At 36.4% G+C, this 19,278-nt stretch overlaps 1 protein-coding gene across 1 annotated transcript in view; it reads right to left on the bottom strand.

The window, feature by feature from the left end:
• Positions 1 to 19,278, bottom strand: part of THSD7A (thrombospondin type 1 domain containing 7A) — a 454,108-nt gene that overhangs the window by 24,883 nt on the left and 409,947 nt on the right. The window contains exons 14-19 of the mRNA XM_077122733.1: positions 13,523 to 13,701; positions 11,248 to 11,253; positions 9,639 to 9,772; positions 5,408 to 5,561; positions 3,193 to 3,337; positions 1,845 to 1,960 (exon numbers count right to left, since the gene is read on the bottom strand). Coding sequence (XP_076978848.1) covers positions 1,845 to 1,960; positions 3,193 to 3,337; positions 5,408 to 5,561; positions 9,639 to 9,772; positions 11,248 to 11,253; positions 13,523 to 13,701 — 734 coding nt within the window. The remainder of the gene's footprint in view (positions 1 to 1,844; positions 1,961 to 3,192; positions 3,338 to 5,407; positions 5,562 to 9,638; positions 9,773 to 11,247; positions 11,254 to 13,522; positions 13,702 to 19,278) is intronic.

Genomic DNA, 19,278 nt, shown 5'->3' with positions numbered 1-19,278 from the left:
TGGATTGAACCCTAATTTTCTTCTTTACCTGTGGCAATGCCACCTTGCTTTCTGGTTATTAAAGAAGAAGCAAGAGTTAGCCACTGCTGTTGAACTGAATGCAGGGTTTCACACCTGTACCAGTGGGTAGGCAATCAATCCATTGTTAAAAAAGATAGCCCATTTTTCATGGAGCTATTATGTAATCCTACTGCATCCATGTGGATGGATAAAATGGGACATGAGTTGGTTAATCCTCTTCCTGCCGAGAGTATTACCATTATCCCTAAAGACAGTTTTTGCTACAATTTTATGATTTCAATCCCTAACTGCCATTGCAGTATTCAATTATTATAATATTTGTACATAGGGTAAAATTTATCTAGGCCCACAGACAATTAAAATTAATGATTTCTGAAGTTTTTACTCAAATTTCATTTAAGAATTCAAAGAGCCTAATTATATACTTTTCTAATAGTCACATGAAATATTTTTGAATTGCTCTTATATGATTTGGGTACAGCTTTCAGAAAGCTTCCAGAGCTATTCATCTTATATTTCATTCTGACAAAAGAGGGCACTTATGTGTGCATTAGCAAACAAAGAGGCTATATTAAACTAGCAGATCACAAAAAGCCCCCCAGCCAGTATATGACCATAACAATCTTCATTAAGAAGATTATTATTTTTATAATCGTCACTTCACTTCTATGTTACTGGTTTCAAAACCAAAATGATTCAGGTCTGACTTTCAAATTGAATAAATCTAAGGTCTGAATAGACTACATTATATTATTAGGTGATAGTAGGCAGCATTTATAAACTAAGCAGAGCTATGCTTTCACATCTGGGTACTCTGCTCCTATGGAAAGAGATGCAGGGGAGCTAAATTAGGTCTACATGTAAAGATCTCAGATTAAAATATTTCCATCTCAAGTTTTTCCTTAGCAGTTGTTAAAATTCACCATTGGCTTATAATGCGCCCCGGGAGAAGCAGTGGTCTCCTTCCTTGTCCCTGTACCCCAGCGGGGTTATGGGCTCCTCCAAATCTACTCCAGGTTTATCAAGGCTGCTTCTTATTCTGGTCTGTGTTTGAACTAATGGACCTCCGATGCAGGGCAAACAAAACCTGCAGGGATGTGAGTAAACTTTTGGTCTGGAAAGCAGACAAAATAATTACAACATCAAGTGTCACTTCATGAAGAGGAAGCAAGACCAAGAACTACATTTCCTCCCAACTCATAAGGTCATCTCTAGAATTAATGACATTACTTTTGTAAATTGGAGAGTTAACAGTGACTTTTGTAAATTGGAGAGTTCACAGTTACATTCTCTGTATCTAAAAGATAATATTGGAAAACTCCGTTCCTTTGTTTGAATTTTAAGCTCTCTCATTTCCAGACTCCAGTACTTAGAATGTCACAGCTGGGTATTATATCCTAATATCAAAATCTGCTCCCCAAACCACATGCAATCAATGTTGAACAGAGAGACTAAATGATAGATCTTGGCAGGTGTCCCAGGCACTGCACAAAATTCACAACAAATCACAAAAGATGATGAGTAGTCTGATGAAGATTTATTGCCTGTATTCACCTTGATTACTTATTGTTCCCCAAGCATTTCTTTCCAAATAGTCTAATTAGCATACCTTTGGGCTCCAAGCAGAACAAAATACAGAAAATCACGTGCAGAAATCAGTAGTGAAGGGTACCATCTCTTTTCAAGAGGGTACTTAAAGTCTGTGAATAGTGCAGAAAAAAAATCTGCTGGCAATGGGCTGCATGGAGCACAGGTTACTTGGCTCAGCATGAATCGAAATGATAAGAATTTACTTACAAATACATAACACAGCATCCACCCACCTCTTCACAGTATTTCAGGTCAACCGACTTGCCATCACTTCGAACACAGTCTAACATCCTTGTTTTAATGCCATTTCCACAAACTGCCTTCTCACTCAGCTGACACGTACTCCAATCTGAAAGGAAGGGAGCCCATCAGAACAGAAGGCTGTGTATGAAACAGATTTCAAATGAAACTCTGATGACCTGAATCCCATATTTAAGTCACAACTGCTTCCTAGGCCTCATGATCAATCATCCTACACGCAGAGCATATGGGTTCCAGCTTTGCACATATCAGGAGTCAAATGGAATTGCTGGGGTTGCTCATAGAGCTACAGGGATTATTCTCAAAGGCAGATGTCTACTTGACAATTTTGATAGCAGTTTGTTGATATTGTAAAAATGACTCGTGCTTGCAGATAAAATGTCACTTAAAAACTTTTTTCCTAATAAAAGTAGGATTTGAAATTTTAGCAATATTTTTATTTTAGCAAAAATAATCAACTTTTAATGGGTGGTACTCTGTGGAGATATATTCAAATAAAACTATGTATTTTACTTATTTCAATATTTAGGGCACTTTAAAATGTACATTTTATTTTATATTTTGCAAAATAATTCCTTCATCTTTATTGCCAGGGTAAATATAGGATATGTCCTAGAGAACTGCAATTTCCTTTGTGTCATCAAAGGAAATGGAAAAGAAAAACCAAAAAGGGCAAAATCCAATCTTATAACTGTGTGTCACCTTATAATTTCTTGAATTTATTTCAGCAAGTAAGGTTTGGTGTTGCCCCAAGGCCTGTGAACCAATGAAATCTTTTCCTTCTCAGTCCACTTGTTGATGGTATTCCATGCGCTTTAGGGAAAGATTATAGAAGACCTATTTTTTCTGGAAATACTCATCTATTCTTCATCTGCACTCTTGGCAAGTTTAAGTTGGCTGACGTTTTTACATCACACTAATTAAGTTTATAAACTTCCCACAGATCAAGAATTGTTGCCCCATATGTTATGGTGATTAAACCTCCTCAAAAGGAAAGATGCATCCTTCAATAGACTTGATACTTTGAAAAAGATGTTTCTTTTATGTATGTCTTCCCAAAGTGGAGGATTTCTTAAATAGATCACATAGAATGTTCACAATCTACTTTAAGAGCTCATGTCTGTGTGATAATTTCATTTTGAATATTTTGATGTTTACTAAAAAATAAAACGGATAGATGCTTCTGTCATTGACTAAATAATTATTTCTAGGATAATAAGCAGCAAAAGGCACACAGCTTTGTCTCGACGAGGGTGAACGATGCTGGAGGGAACCTTTCCAAGCTGACACATGTGGGATCCGGCCTTTGACTCCACATACCTGTTACATTATAATCATAGTGGTAGCAGTTTCTGTTCAGGTGACAGGGTTCCTTCTCAACAGCATCAGGGCAGGATTTCCCTTCATCAGCAGGCTGTCTGATGGGATAGGCTGACCTTTGCCGGAAACTGCTTTGGTTGCAAGGCTTGCAAAGAATAACACAACTCCTCAGAAAGATGAATTACTCAGTCACACAATAGCTAGTGTGTTATGGAAAGCACTGGAGCTGGAGTTAAAACAGCTGGGACACTGCCTAGCACAAACAAGTCAGTTAACCTCATTTACTTCAGTTTCTTCATCTATAAAATGAGTGTGGGATAAGATATCCAGTCTATAGTCTAAGCTTCTATGTAACAAATACAGATACATCACCCCCCCCCACAGTCATATCATTATTGTATAATGCCAATATAGAAGTTATCATATATGTAGGATATATTATAATATCTCTAAGACCTGAGGAAGTGTTTTAAGGGTGTCTTTACATAACCATCTAGCTGATAAATGACCTTTGTTTTTCTAATGACTGCACACAATTTAGCAAAAACCTAAAAAGACTAGCCTGCCATTCTCCTGCTGGCACAGTTTTATTCTGAAAACTTGCTTTCTAAGAACAGGAGTCTCCTTTGACTCTCCCAAGTCTGAATTGTTTTCTCCTCTGTCCTATCAGACTTTGGTCACCACCAGAGTAATGCCTACTGCCCTCTACGATGTGAATTACACAAAGGCCCTGTCCCCTGTCTATAGAATCCGAGCATCGAGAAGACTTATGTCTCATATATCTGGGAATTTCTTGCACCTAGCACCTCGTAGATAGCAAATGCTTAATCAAAGTGAAAGCTTAAGTGAGGACAGATAGGGTAAAATATAAAGCCCAAACCAAGAAGCACAGTTATTTAACTAGATAAATTTTATTCTTACTCCTGACATTGCTATTGGCAAACTCTCAGGAACACAAAGTATGTTTCACCAACTCTCCGTTATACATAGTAGAGCCTCAATTATTCTTTTAAGACGATTATCCTTGGTTCAGGAACCAAAATGGACAAAGTTATTGAACTATTAATAGATCTAAGAAGGTGCCCGATTTCAATATCTCCTTGTTTTATAAAAATGGAATCTCTTTGCACATTATCTGTAACTCTCACAATTATGAACACATTTAGACTATAGATTGTAGTCCACCTATTTGGAGTAACTTCAAATCTGATCCACAGAATTAGAATAGAAAATAATTTGCCTACCTCTGTGAAACAGTTTATTCTGTACTGCAAATTCATCTATATTCAAGTCAACTGCCAGCCCTGTTCTCCTCCTGCTGTCTCATTTGGCATCTTTAATAATGTTAACCCTGAGATGGAAATTCAGTTTCTTCTTGGAAACATGCAAAATGAACTCTTCTTTTAAATTGTCCTTTGTTGGACTTCAACAAATTCATTCCACATTAGATGTACTTTTTCCCATGCCTTAGATTCTGTTTTGAGATGAATAGTTTTACAAAGGTGCTCAAGGGTAAAGGTAAGATAAATTTTCTACATCAGCAGCTAGTTCTGTTCAAATGATTCTGTCCTTGGGGTTCTGTGGAAGAGCCCCAACTAGCTATTGAACTTGAGAAGCTTTGTGTGATTTGAAACTCTCAGCTGGCTTTCCAGCCCCAAAGAGACAGAGTCAGTATGCAGGGAGAGATTCACTGATGCAGGGCTTTCTTCTTTCTACTCATTTATTACCCAGGATCTTTTGCATTTTAGTGTCAATACTCCTGCTGCGGTACCCCCACTGTGTGAAAGATTATGCCCACCATTTAAATAAAATGGATTGGGCAAGAAGCAAGGGGCAGCAATAACGTGATGCAATTAAAGGACTTTTGTTAGAGCTTCATTCCTTTTTCCTTCCACCTGGAGGGCTTCATTATCACCACTGCAGTTTTTAACATGCTGTGCATTTATAGGCCCAACTGAAGGCATTTTGTGCTGGGTTAGGAGGATGGTGGAGAAGGAACCTTCAATTGTACGATATCGAGCTGTTCTAGTGTGAGGTGGAATATTACTGAATTTAAGTAGCGCAATAATATAATGAGGTGGCCAAGAGAACAACAACGCTTTCGCAAACATGACACACCGATTTCACAGACAATTTACTTATTTTCTTAACAATATCTTTAAATTGTTGGCGTTAAGGAATAAAGCAAACTGTATCATTAAGAGGGTTGTCTCACCAAGGTGCATCTGGTCCAAGGACCCCATTCTGATATAACGCAGTCCTCGGGGCACGGTAGTTTGCATTCTCTGGAGCCCAGGGGCATCTCTTCTGGGTCACACAGGTAATCCTCGACATGATCCGAAGGGCCATCTGCCGTGTTCTGCATGCATCTGGGCCAAAACATACCGTACATTACCAGTGAAGGAACCTGGCAATCAGAATGATGACTAACCCCCAGGTTAGGTCTCTTCAACATGCTGTCCTGGTGTTTGGGGGCAGGAAGCCTTGCATTTAATAAATCAGAATTCTCCAAAAGTGAAGACTTAAAAGGATAGCTGCCTCCTAGAGACATGTGTAGTGTTTTGGTGTGATTTAAACATGTATACTTGTATGTGTGATACAAACTTAAAATAACTGTCACTATGTATGTGCATGCAGACAATACATGCCATTTTAGTTTCCTCTGGAAGGAGAGGGTTATTTATACTTATATATGACACAGAAATTAGTGAGGAATGGCCCAAAAAGCTTTAGAGAGGGGCTACAATTTAGGAATATAATGCATTTTTAATTCCCAAGAAAATTGATTTTTTAGAGAAGAGAGAGTTGATTCATGGATGACAGAAGATTAGACTCAATGAAATCTGTTAGTGAGAGGTTTCATTAAGTTATTTCAAGGGCAGCTGGGGAAATTTATCAATTTGTTTTATTTAAAAAGTAGTTTTAGCCTCCCATGCTGCTCATATTTGTAGCCTTAAAAGAAATCCAGAAATACAAAGTCAATTACAAGAGTTATAACACAGATTCTCTAAGTGTGGGTGCGTGGATCATTTTACTTCTTGATCTTTTTGTAATTTTAGTTTTCTTTTTAACAGAACAAACCCAAACATTGTATTCCATGTTATTCTATGATAATCAGGGAATCTAATGTGGCTAGTACCAGACTTTACTTTTACCTTAGTTAATAATCTCTCTGGGCACTTTTCTGGTAGAGGAGAAAAACTTCATCCCTCAACTGTAACTTGGAGAAGGTCAACCAAATTAATGAGTTTGGGAAGAGAGCTGCACTGCAGGAGATGAAAAGGACGGCTTGAGCCATTAAGCCTCTCAAACCCATTGCACTGTCAAACTGTCATTGGAATTACATTACCAATTATACCTGGAACCCCAACTTTTCTCAGGGATTTAAATCAGTAGGAATGCTGTATCTTCTCAAATCTGCTCTGCAGAATCACCTCTATACAATGCTGCCACACTTAAGGGAAATGTTTTCTTGTGGAGCAAATTCAAAGACTGGAAAACTGCCACTGGTCATGTCTTAATTGGATTTGTAGCTTACGAACTTCATATAAATATGCACCTCTGAATTTCTTTTGGATACTGGATAAATATATAGAGGAGAAATCACACAAAAATGCAGAGGTGAGTATTTATATGATTTCACTGTTGAAAGAATAAATTAAATCATAAATTACTTTGGTAGAATTTTAGATTATCAGCAAAAAGTTCAGCATTTAATGGCATTTAAAAAAATGTTCTGTTGACAGCAGCTTAGGAAGGATTTGGGTCAGAAATGGGCAGTTCAGTACTTGAAAATTGGATTTACTGCTGAGAAAAGATTGCTTTCATATATATACAAGGATTAACTTGCAAAACTACCTATTGATCCAGAGGTAAGGATGGATATCCAATACTCTCTTAAATAATTATGTACATAAAACTTCATAAACAAAGGCTTTTCTCTTCCTTTAATTTTTATTATACAGGCAATATATTCATTTTATGGAAATCAGGAAAAAATCACACAAATTCACTTAATTCTGTCAAGCATAATCACTTTTAATAAACGATTATATTTGAACATATTTTCACTTCATAAAATAACTTTGCCTGTTAGTATTATTAAAAATTAACAATACATTATGAAGATTTTCCTGTATGATTATTCTTATAAGATATAACTTTCAATGATTACATCAGAATTCTATCACTTTAATGTGCCACAATTTGCTATAAGACATTGTTGGGCATTCCAATGATTTATTTTGGTGTTATATTTTTGTAATCCTATAATCCAGAATAAATATTTGGATCAAGTTTTGAGCCCAGGGGAAGGATTTTTTAAATCTTAGGCTTTTTTCAAATCCTTGGCCTTTCTTTCCATAGGAGAGACAATTACGCTGTGAGAAAACTTAACTCTCTATAAATACATAGTAGAGAACCAAATGGGGGGCAAGCCAAGTGGGGGGGGGCAAAGAGCGGGGTCAGAAGTCCACCCTATATGCAGTGATGGGGGGTTATTGTATTTAGAGAGTTTAAATGCAACAATGAAACTGATTGACTTCTGCTTTTGATTATCACCACACTGGCAATTCTAAACAGCGTCAGTAATAAAATACCCCTCTCCCCCTTTCCGATATGCCATGCAATCCTAAACGAGGAAGAATGAGAACAGATAAATTGAAATCTGCTGTTTTATATATTCATCAACCCTGAAATATCACTCAAATGCTTGCATTTATGCAGGACGATTTGACTATAATTAGCAGAAGATAAGGTTAGGGAGGTGTACTATTCAATCAGTAAACAAATAGGAACATTATTACATGTTTAGAGGGCACAATCAATACCCAACTCCCTATTTGTGTTAAAGATGTAGGCAGCAAAAATAAATTGATCTGAAAAATTACTTTGTTTAGTAAGTATTTGGAAACATTGGGAATACTCACTCACAAAGCCAAAAAAAGGAACATATACATGGTTAGCTGAAGGGAAAACTGAAAAACAAAACACAAAAAACCCACAAAACAACCGGTAGTCCTTTCATTATATATATATATGATGAAATATATGTACATAATTTCCAAAATTTATAAATACTTTATACCCACCAAGCACAAGTTCTTCCCATTTCCCCTCTGAAGGAAAAAATTTAAACTTGGAAGGAGAATGGTGAAAACAGGATCTATCTTTTTCTTTCCTGCTTCTATTGCAGCTTGCTACCCCAGTTCCTCAGAGAAAAACAGTGTTCAGATGGACTTTTGAAAAATGATATAGGACTATTTTTATTTGAAGAAATGGAATACATAGGTTTATGGGCAGCGATTTTATGATACAAAGGTTGATTTTTCCTTCTTTCTTACTGAAACAGATTAAGAAATCTGAGTCATAAATCAAAATATGAAAGGTTGGGTTACTGGTGAGAAGGAGCTTTTTCATGATACAGTTATCAAGTTCTGGATGTTTTTATACTTGTCTTTACTCCGTCACTGAACAGGGTTATAAGAAATTCCCATGGAAAAAGGCGTGACCAGAGACTTGGTTTTGAGTGCCCACTCTGCAACCAAACTAGATTTGTGTCCTTAGTAAGTCACTCTGTACTTCTGCATCTAATCTATAAAGTGGGGATGACAAAATCTCACACACCTGTTTCACAGGGTTCTACAACCCTGTAAGGACCATACGACAGATGCAGTATGCAAAATTTAATGAGTACCAAACTTACGTTAGGGAATTCCTATGAACATATCAGGGTCCCTGTTTGGAGAAACTTAGGGAGTTATAACAAAATGAGGGGGGAGAGGGTTACTACAAAACAACACTGCTAGAGAGAATATTCTACAGCGACGGGATTCTCTATCTCTGCACCATCCGACAGAATTGCCACTAACCATGGGGGACTGTGGAGTAGTTGAAAGGTGGTGAGTGTGACTGAGAAAATGTGGTTTTAACTTTAGTTAATTTTAATGGGTTTAAATGAAAACTGAAAGAACTACATGTGGCTAGAGGTTCCTGGAGTGGACAAGGCAGTACAGAAGAACAAATGAGAGGCACTAAGCAGCCTGGGGCTTCAGGGAAGGCTTCTTGGAGGGGACGAGGTATTCAAAAGTTAGCCAGTTCAATATAAAGGAGTTTATAAAGATTATCACTAAAATGCAGTTATAAGTAATACAGGTCCTAGAAGATAAAAGTATCGGTACAGTATTAGTTCAGCTCACACTCAATATGTGGCTGCTTCCCCTTAGGGGTATTTTGGAGGGAAGTTTCCTAAATCAGAAGGCCACAATGTAAGTTGCTGTAGGAGGCAGCTACCCTTTAGAATTTTCCCTGAACGCAGATTTCCTAAGAATGAAACTAAACACACTTCATTCAGGAGACCAGGAAGGGGGTGAGTGTTCACACCGGCACATGTGAAATTAGGAGGTAACAGCATTTTCCTTCCGTGTGTGGTTGGGCCGTGGCCTTACCTCACTTTTCGGGTTTGCACACCCTCTCCACAGTTTTCCCGCGTGTTCACAAAGGTCACCTTGCAGACGCTCCACGGCTCGGTGACCCATATGTACTGGCTGCAGTCACTGTGGCAAGGCACAACCTCGTACACCTGAAACACAGGCGGGTTTCAATGCTGTCACCTCGGGGAGCTCGAGAGCAAGTGGGAAGACTCCCACACAAGAACAGTCGTTAACTGTCATGCAGATAATTCTATTCCTCACTTATATTGTTCATTATTCTAAAATAGGGATACAACAAAACCTCTTGAGGGTTCTAGTGGTAAATGGCAGGACTGGCTCTGTGGCATTCCGCTGCTCTGCTCTCACATGGCAGGTGTGGCGCCGACCCACTGGACCACGCGGGTACACACATTCCCTGCACTGACCCTTCCCGCGCTGCACTGTAATTTCCTGGACCATCTGTCTCGCCCACAGTTTTGTGTGTCTTCGATACTCAGCCCAGGGTGCTCACATGTCAGGCATGCAATAGAGAACTGCAAACATAAATAATATGGAACAAAGCCATTCGAAAATGTATCCTTAATCATTTTGGGCTTGGAGGCAGGATCCGGTTTGGGTATCAGATTACCCAGCCCCAGAGCAGCCAGGATCACAGGAAGCAAAGCAAATTGTTTGTCTGTGCTCGTGTGTCTGCAAAGGCTTTTCAGCCCCATGTAGGGGGTGGGGGGCTTGGTTTAAGGATTTTTCAAACAATGAGTCAGTTATGCTCTTTACTCAATGGGAAGATGTAGGAGGTGGCCCACAAGCCACTGCAAAGGAGCTGATTCGATCACTGAAGAGAAAGGTCTTCTAAAATACTTTTATGACAATCTGTGGTAGCCTATTTCCTATTTTTACACACACCTATACACACTAACTATAGCATATCAGTGTTTTATGTAACTAACTCCAGAAAATACACATTTAAACTGCCTTGTGGAGCCATTCTTTTGTGCAAATTTTAGTGGACTAAAAACCCAAGTAAAGCGAATAAGGTAGACCTATTCCAAAACAAGAACAAGAAAATGCGCACTGTTGAAGTAAGAATCTACAACGAGTGCCATAAGTTTTCACACTAACTAATTGGATGCTATATTAAAATAGGACTAAATACCACAGGGTGAAACATTTCCCTATTGCCTGTTGAAGGGAAAAATCAAAGCAAAAATGGAATTCTCCTCATCTTGAGATGGCTTTCGTTTGAAGTGCCTACCTTTGAGTAACTACACATGAATTCAGAGCAACCTCCGCCCACCCATTTTTCAGCCCACCTGCACCTTTGCCTCTGAAAAGCATAAGGATATATAGAGGGTGTTACTGCCTGGTAAAGGCTGGGGAAGTGGAGCTTTTGCTCCTTCCACCCCGCCTTCACCTGACGCCCCTATATTAAAATAAGAAAACACTGGTAACTAGCCAGGCAATGAAAAGGGAACAATTGCAGAACAAAAATTCTATGGAAAATGTGATACTTTCTCCCTGTGTTAGAAAACAGCAGTGAGGAAAGAAATATTTACTCTAAAGTCAGAAATGAAAAAGAAAACAAAAAACCAATTTGTTATGAATCAAAGGGTTTAAGAGTCCTTACCTGAGCCTGGGGTAGTATCCACAGGGATGAAGCAAAGGGGAAGAAAGAAAGGAAAAAATGTAAATAAATAATGAGAACTCATATTCTAAGTTTCAAATTTTATTATCCATAGAAAAAAGCCTACTTTTTTGGGTAAAGGTTTAGAATATATTTCTTAGGCTTTGGGAGGTAAAAATCAACCCTAATGTCAAAAAAATAAGAGACACAAGTGAGTTATTGCAAACAGTCCAGGCAAGGATGCGTGAGACGGACAGGTCGAAGAAGTCTTAGCAAACTGAGAAGACCTCAAAAATACAGCTCAAGGGAAACTGATGTATGATTACAAAAACCCATGATCTAATGCTGAAAGGACTGGTCTATCTATCTTCTAAATATATCTCTCCACCTACATTTCTTAGGAAATAAGGATTTACCTCCTCTACTGGAAAACAGAACTTCAGAGACCATTTTCAAGTCGATGGAACACTGATTATTTTACTGAAGAATGTATAATTGTAGCAAAAGTTTATGATTTACAATGAAAATGAACACAACACTTAACATTTTCTTTATCTTTCCTAAATATTTAACTACTACCAAAATACCTAGAAGTTTCTATTTTATAAGCAGAACATTTATGCTAAAATTCAAATATTTAAAAATAGATTATAGTTTACTTTTGATTTTTCAGTTGCTAATGTCTTGACATACCACTAATAAGCTAATAAGAAGTACACAAATGTCCCCATCAGATTTTGCATCAGAATATATGAAAGTTGGAAAGTGGTAGCGAAATGGCTTAGCTTAGCGATTTATCAGAGCAAAGACATCTTGGCACAAGATCTTGAAACTTTAGAAATTCGCTCTTAAAGATGATACTGAGGCAAACACAACTTTATAATTGAAAACCTGACTGGCTGTAAGCACACACATATGTACTAAAGTTTAATGACTATGAGTATGTGTAGAATTTTTTTATTATTAAGGACTGTGGATAATTTATTAAAATTAAAATTTACCAATTACTGGAAATTCAAGGTTTAAAAAACTTGTAGAGAAACACTCTTTTGTATTACAAGCACTGCATTTCAGTTATTTCATTTCACATTATTTATTTAATGGCATGAAATTTTCTTCTTTGCCAAAATTTACCTGCATCTTAAAAATATGCAAGATGCCCTCATGACAGGGAACCCCAGTCACCAGTAGAGGGCAGCAGTGCAACGTGTAATTCATTCCCAGTTAACATCTTTAAAGGGCAAACAGGGAACTTCACTTTAGAAAAATCAAGATTCTTTTAGAATACTATCTATGGAATTTAATTCTCCAATTTTCTCATCCTTAATTCCTTTATTAAAATGTCCTTTTTGTTTTCTCTACAATACAATTTTATTGCTATAAACAAATTTAAGTTACTTTTGAAAAGCTGTGTAAATTCTGTAAGCAGTGGGTGGAGATTAGAATTGGGTAATGTGTGTAACATTTCTACATATTTAAGGACTTGATTCTTTTGATTGTGAGTTAAATTTAAATACACATTTTAATGTGTACAATACTACATGAAATCCATTATTTTTTAATTCACATGTAGGCAAACTTGAAAATAATCGCCTGGCTTATATTATTTTAATTTAAATTAGTCACAGTACCCCCATTAGTCTTTAAAACTTTCATCTTCAATAGAACATGAATAACACTATCAATAGAAGCTAATGAACTGTGTACGCAAAGGTAAACTTCCCAATAAAATTAAAAGGCCAATGACTAAAATTTATGGATAGCATACTTACAGTGATTTTGAGGACATCTTAATATTTCTTTTCCCTCAACTTTTTTTGCATCACACAAATTTTGCATCACATATATATCCTGATTTAGATCAAAATGTATATACTTTCCCTGACTTTAAATCTGATGTCATAGCTGGGATATCTTTTCTGAGAGAGTTGGGAAATTTTAATGATGAGATCATCGTGTTCTCAGAACACAAATTAGATCCAATATTATGACAGATAAATTATCTTGACACTATTTCAAAGATAGATGTCATTTATCTTTCTATTGAATTATACCCATAGTAATATACATATAGGATACTAAATCTCCTGAGAATACAGAGATAATATATCCTATTGAGGATTTTAATAATATAAATGCATTTACTCAGACACTCTAAAGATCTAATGGGTCAAATGTCTGACTCAGTGGCTATTTATAGGCTTTTCTCCATTTTGGAAGAAAAACTAGATCATCGTGAACCTAAACAATATTTAATATTCTGAAAGGCGGGAAATACCTGGTTGACATGGTCTAATTTGGGGCAAGGCCTTCCTCCATTGTATGGTTTCTCCCGCAACCACTTGGACCGGACCTTCACACCACTGCCACAGGACTTACTGCAGCGGGACCAGCTGGACCACTCGCTGAGTTTGCAGTCGGAGGGGCAGGGGATGATGCAGGCTTCCTCAATGTAACCTGTGTACATGAAAAGGAGACAAGGACCATCTCTACATGTCACCAGCACCCACCGTTCTAGCTTATTTAGAAGGTCCAAGTCTGGCTCCACAGGCACGTGCAAATGCAGAGATGTCTCCGTTGTTAGGGACACAAACTAAATTCTGCATGACACATATATACGGCGCCTGTGTGAACATAACACTGAGCAGCTGCCGTATGATCTGTTTAGGAGCCATGTTCACCATATTTCAACATTTCTGACTTTCTGACAGCTCGTGTTTAATTGACAATAACCTGTCTGCTGCCACATCATTCTCATGCTGCCAGAATGAACATATTACAAAAAATATTACAACACAATTGACTATAAAATCCTATCAGTTAATGTCAGACAAGTACAGGTTTCTGAGTCCACATAATGTTCCTCCTCAACAAGTAAAGCCAGTCCCTCTCTGTCAAGAGTGAAAAGGTACCATTTAGCTTAGCATTTTGTTTCCCTTTTGATATTCTTTGAAAATCAAGAAAAAATGAAGGATGTTAAATGCCTCATTCTCAGTGTTGTCAATTTCAAAGCACCTTCATAATATCCATTTGATTCTTTTGAAATCTTATGAATGTAATACACACTTATTCATATTCTGAACAGATAAGAAAATAAACACAGGGAGATAATTGACAAGCCCAAGGTCTCACCATAGATATGGGGAACAGTTTTCTGAGATCTAGTCCAGTACTCATTCCATCAAACACAATCAATCAAATTAATAGCCTACGGATTACTTTTGGGAAATGGGAGCATCTTCCTTGAACAGAGCTTTATAACCATCTTGGAATTTCACAATATGAATTTATCACCATTGCGCTCGAGGCAACGTGCAGATAAAGCAAAATACTGTATTTTATTGTGTGAATATTGCATGGGTTATTCATTCCACTGTTCATGAGTAGTTGAGTAGTTTTCAGTTTGGGACTATCATTAAGCATCCTGCTATGAACACTTTGGAACATGTCTTTTGGTGAAAAACACACACACACACACACACACACATACACACACACACACACACACATACATGTGCATTTCTGTTGGATGTAATCTCAGGAGTGAACTGGGTGGGTCACGGGGTTTGCATATTATATCACTTAATTGTAAGTAAAGTACAAAAAGGAATTTTTAAAAGGGGGATCACAAATTTGGTATGGAGAGTAGGATGCAATGAAGGAGTCCTAAAAAGATGGGGATTAGTCTACATGTGCCAATCAGGGTTTTATTAATTGTGAAACTTTGAAGAAAGAAAGATGCCAATGCTTGATTTTGAATGCACTTCTGATACTGAAGATAGCTTCTGGAATATTGATAATGATACAAAGGAAAGTAAAAAAAATCAAAGAATAAAGGAGTATTTTACAATAGTGTATACCAAAATTTTAAAAAGCATAGCTATGCTTCAAATAGACTGCAGTGGTCTACTTAAGGCTCATAGTTTGACTTTAATTATGATTTAGGTAGGGAAACAAGTGCTCCTTCACTATTTTTAGTTTAGATATATTTCAAATTCTACTCTCTTTTTCCTACAGCACAATCACCAAACAAATTTAACTAAAACAGTATGAGGTATTTTAAAAATGACTTCCTGACAAGGGCCAGTAACAATTAGTTTTGTTTTTAATAAAAACAGTTTAATAAATAGCATCAAATTATATAAATGTCTAAAGCCATTTCCAAAACAATGCTATTCTGTGACCAAATGATTTAAAAACATTTGTAAGAGGGTAATGAATTTCAAAAACCTCCAGCCATTTCCAGATATTATCAATGGTTTTGGCAAAAGGACACTCGCATTTCAAGACAGTAAGTTACTGAGAGTACCATTTTCTACCTTGCTAACCTACAAAATGACTGTCAAGAGTAAATCTCTAACTTTTTCAGTAATTGAAGGTGAAATTAGAACTACCTGATCTTTCATGTCACTGCCTCACAAAATAATGGATACACAGACATTCTTTCTATTTTATCTTTGAATTATTACGGCATTAGTGAGATTTAACCTGTATGACTCAGATTGATTCACGTTATCTTATTAAGGAAGCAGATACAAAACTTTTATGTTTGATTTTCCAATAACAAATGCCAGAAAAAACTCTCAGTCTATTAAACTGTTAAAAGATAAACATTAGGCACTGAGATAAAGACAAAACTGCAAGAAAGTATATTGCTTGATATCCCATTTTTATTTTCCAATGTGTAACAACGTTCAATAATTGCCTGTCATGTTTATCTAGCACCATTAAAATCCTTAATGCTACTCGTGAACTGCTAGCTAAGCATTCCCTGGCTTTCTCTGCTAGATCATTTCTGAGGGCAATTAACACCAAACAATCATGGGAGATAGAAAGATAGAGAAACATTTGAAACATTTTAATGCCATATAAACTGCTGGCATCTTGGAGCAACTTATGGTTTCTGAGGAATGCTGGAATAAAATAAACGATGTTACAATTAGGGTGTTAAAACTTTTAACAGTTCAGCACAATTTATTAACACGTGAAAAAAATCAAACTCCTGACTTCTGATGATATTTTTGTATCCCGTATCTGTTCTTACTCCTGCTTTCAGGTTGAAATTAACGCAAAACACCTGCAGAATAAAAGTGGCAACCAGAGGACATTTTGCATTTGAGATATATACAATCACCTCATTCATTTGAATTATGAACGTGGAGATAAAAAGGCTTTCAACAACCTTTGCACTTACCAAATTGTGCTTTTGAAAGGTGCACTGTTGATGGATTAAACAATTCATTTTGAAAACACATGGCAAATATTGGTTGGTTTTGATTTACAGCTGTAAATCAGAGCATGAGTAACTTTGGCACTCTGAAACACCTGGATTAATCTCAAAAGCTACCTCAAAAACCTCTCCTACTTAAATGTATACTATATGTATATGACTGCAAACCAGGAATGAGAAAATTCAGGTAGACTGTTATTTATGTCGGTCCTTGTGGGTTTGAAAAAAATATATTTTTAAATTCACAAAGACACAGAATATTCTTAAGCAATTATATATTAAGAACTATTAACTTGATAATTTAGGGAAACCAGACTGTTATGTGTAAATCCAAATTCCTATTTTTCATTATTTTACCCCAACCTAATATTCAGCATGTGAAAAGTTATGAATCAGCTTCGGGTAATTAATTGTTATAGCAAGGTGTTCAGGCAAACTTATGTAACTACTATGAGATTCTATTTTAATTTTATTTATATTTATTTGTTCCATATAAACATACCGCATATCTTTTCATTTTTTGCTAAGTACTTAAAGATTTTTCTGGGAAAATTTCAACAATTTGCATAAAGGGATGTGTGGTTTTTAGCTGTTGTTATTTCAATTGGGAACTGACCCAATAAGCAGACACATTCAGATTCATTTAGATACATCTATATACAAGCTAATTACCAAGGCCATTTCTCATAGCAAACTCTAAAGTTGTTAGATATACATTTGATTAAAAAAGGAATAAGTAAACACACTTATTTAAGAACATGCATCTACAGTTTACTTTCCAACCAAAACAGGAAGTCTTGGGTATACAGTTTTAACTAATTCTGTATTAAAATCAAAGGCAAGTTCTAAAAATCTCACCTTGGCATTAGGGCTTTGTAGGTAATACAAACATACACTTGATAGAATGTTCAGGTAAGATGAAATCATGTGAAATAAATTAGCTTTGACTCTTATTAGAATGAATTATTTTGAATTTGATTCAGGTAAGGAACTATTCTTTCCATCCATGAAAATCTTATATTGCTAGAAGAAGTATTTCCGAAGGATATTCTTTAAGCACGAGTTCATTAGCTGTTAATAAGTGTTAAAAATAATCTTTAAATGGTGGTATGTGGTTAAATAAGTTGAAAAACTGTTGCATTGAACTACATTAAACAGGTCTCCTTATGCTAGGCTAAATACTTTGCTAATGTGAATTGAGACTCTCTAGGAGAAAGACTCAGGCACTGCATTTTTCACACTAATTGACTAATGAGAACTAGACCATCCAAATTGTCTGAGATTACACAGCATTAAAATTGTCTTCATATTTTGAACACAACAGTTTCAAGATTTTTAAAAGCAGTTCTTTTTTTATATCCCTTTTCAGATATGGATGAGAATGTAAAAACAAAACAAAAATTAAGATAGTGTCTTCTTGAATTATGTTACGTTTCAAAGCTTTAGAACAAATTTCTGGATAAACTAATACAGAAACTAATTCCAACAAAGGGAAGGGAACTATTATGTAGAGAAACTTTCTGAGCTTTATTTTCCTTTTTTGCTACTTAAAAGACCTATAAGAGGAGACTGCATTTTGTTTTATATACAGAGTAACCACAGTTTTCACTGAAGGGCTGAATAGGTAATTCAATGCAAATATGAAGAAATGGGTTAAACTTTGGGAATAAGTAGAAGTAGACATTTTTCTTTAAAGAAAGATATGTAAAATGCACATAAAAACGATTGTGTGCTCAAAGGTTCATTTTCTGAACCTGTAGAAATGTTTTTGTCTAATATATAAAGTCTTCTCAATGCGTTTATAGAAAATACGTCTTCACGCTTAAGTCTTGTTCACTACTTTGATGTAGAAAGAGACCTGTATTTTACGGACGAAATTAAACTCAACTACTTGCCATAAGAGGTTGAATACTGTGTTTTGGATTTGCAGGGGTTTTACTTATATAGGTAAAACCACCTTTATCAGCAAAATTATCACTCTATAATCATTTTATTGAAATTAATGTTCTCATTTTTCAAGATGTTGAAGGGAATGAAGAGTGAGAGGCTAATCCAAAAGAAGAGAAGTAAAATATAATGGCAAAAGTGGTTACTCTTGGTAGTTAAAATCATTTGAAGTGGTGGAACACTTTCTTCCTAAAAACAACTTAAAAGGAAGTCTAATAAGTCCCGGGGATATATTGGAGGTTGTGTTAGACAGCCTGGCTTGAAGGACTACTGAGAGCCCGTTTGAAAACCATGTTATCAAGTAGGAGATGCGCTGAGGAGTCACGGATGTGGAGCACACAGAGCTAAAGGATAACGGCAGATGCTTTTCCATCGCATAAGACCTGAATGGCAGCTGCAGGTAATTTCCGAAGTTTTCCCTCATCAGCTCTACTGGGCTTCCTCAGGGAGCCTCGGAGAAAATAATGCTGGTGTCCACATCTAATTTAAATTCTATCCCAGGCAATTTCTTTCTCCGTGTACTCAAGTATCCTTAGCAACCCTTTCCTTCCTTCCTTGGCTCTTTGACCTTGCAGCTACCCGAGGAAAAGTCTGTCTTCTACCCCTGCCTCTCTCTCCCATTTGAAAGGGAAAAGATCCCAGCAGTGAATAACAGCAAAAGCCACACTAGCCATACCTGTACAATCAAAGAAGAGATTTAAAATGTGAAATAAATTAGACATTAAATAAATTCCATAAAATGTAAAAACCTTTTAGAGGACTCAGGACTCAATTTCAACTTGTTTACAAGACTCTATTTATTACTTCCATCTGCCTGGTTTCATTGAACATGCTCTTCCTTAAAGCTCAGTATCCAT

This window comes from Tamandua tetradactyla, chromosome 1, assembly GCF_023851605.1.
Source record: "Tamandua tetradactyla isolate mTamTet1 chromosome 1, mTamTet1.pri, whole genome shotgun sequence".
Classification (NCBI taxonomy): domain Eukaryota; kingdom Metazoa; phylum Chordata; class Mammalia; order Pilosa; family Myrmecophagidae; genus Tamandua; species Tamandua tetradactyla.
This window is presented reverse-complemented; position numbering and strand designations above follow the sequence as displayed.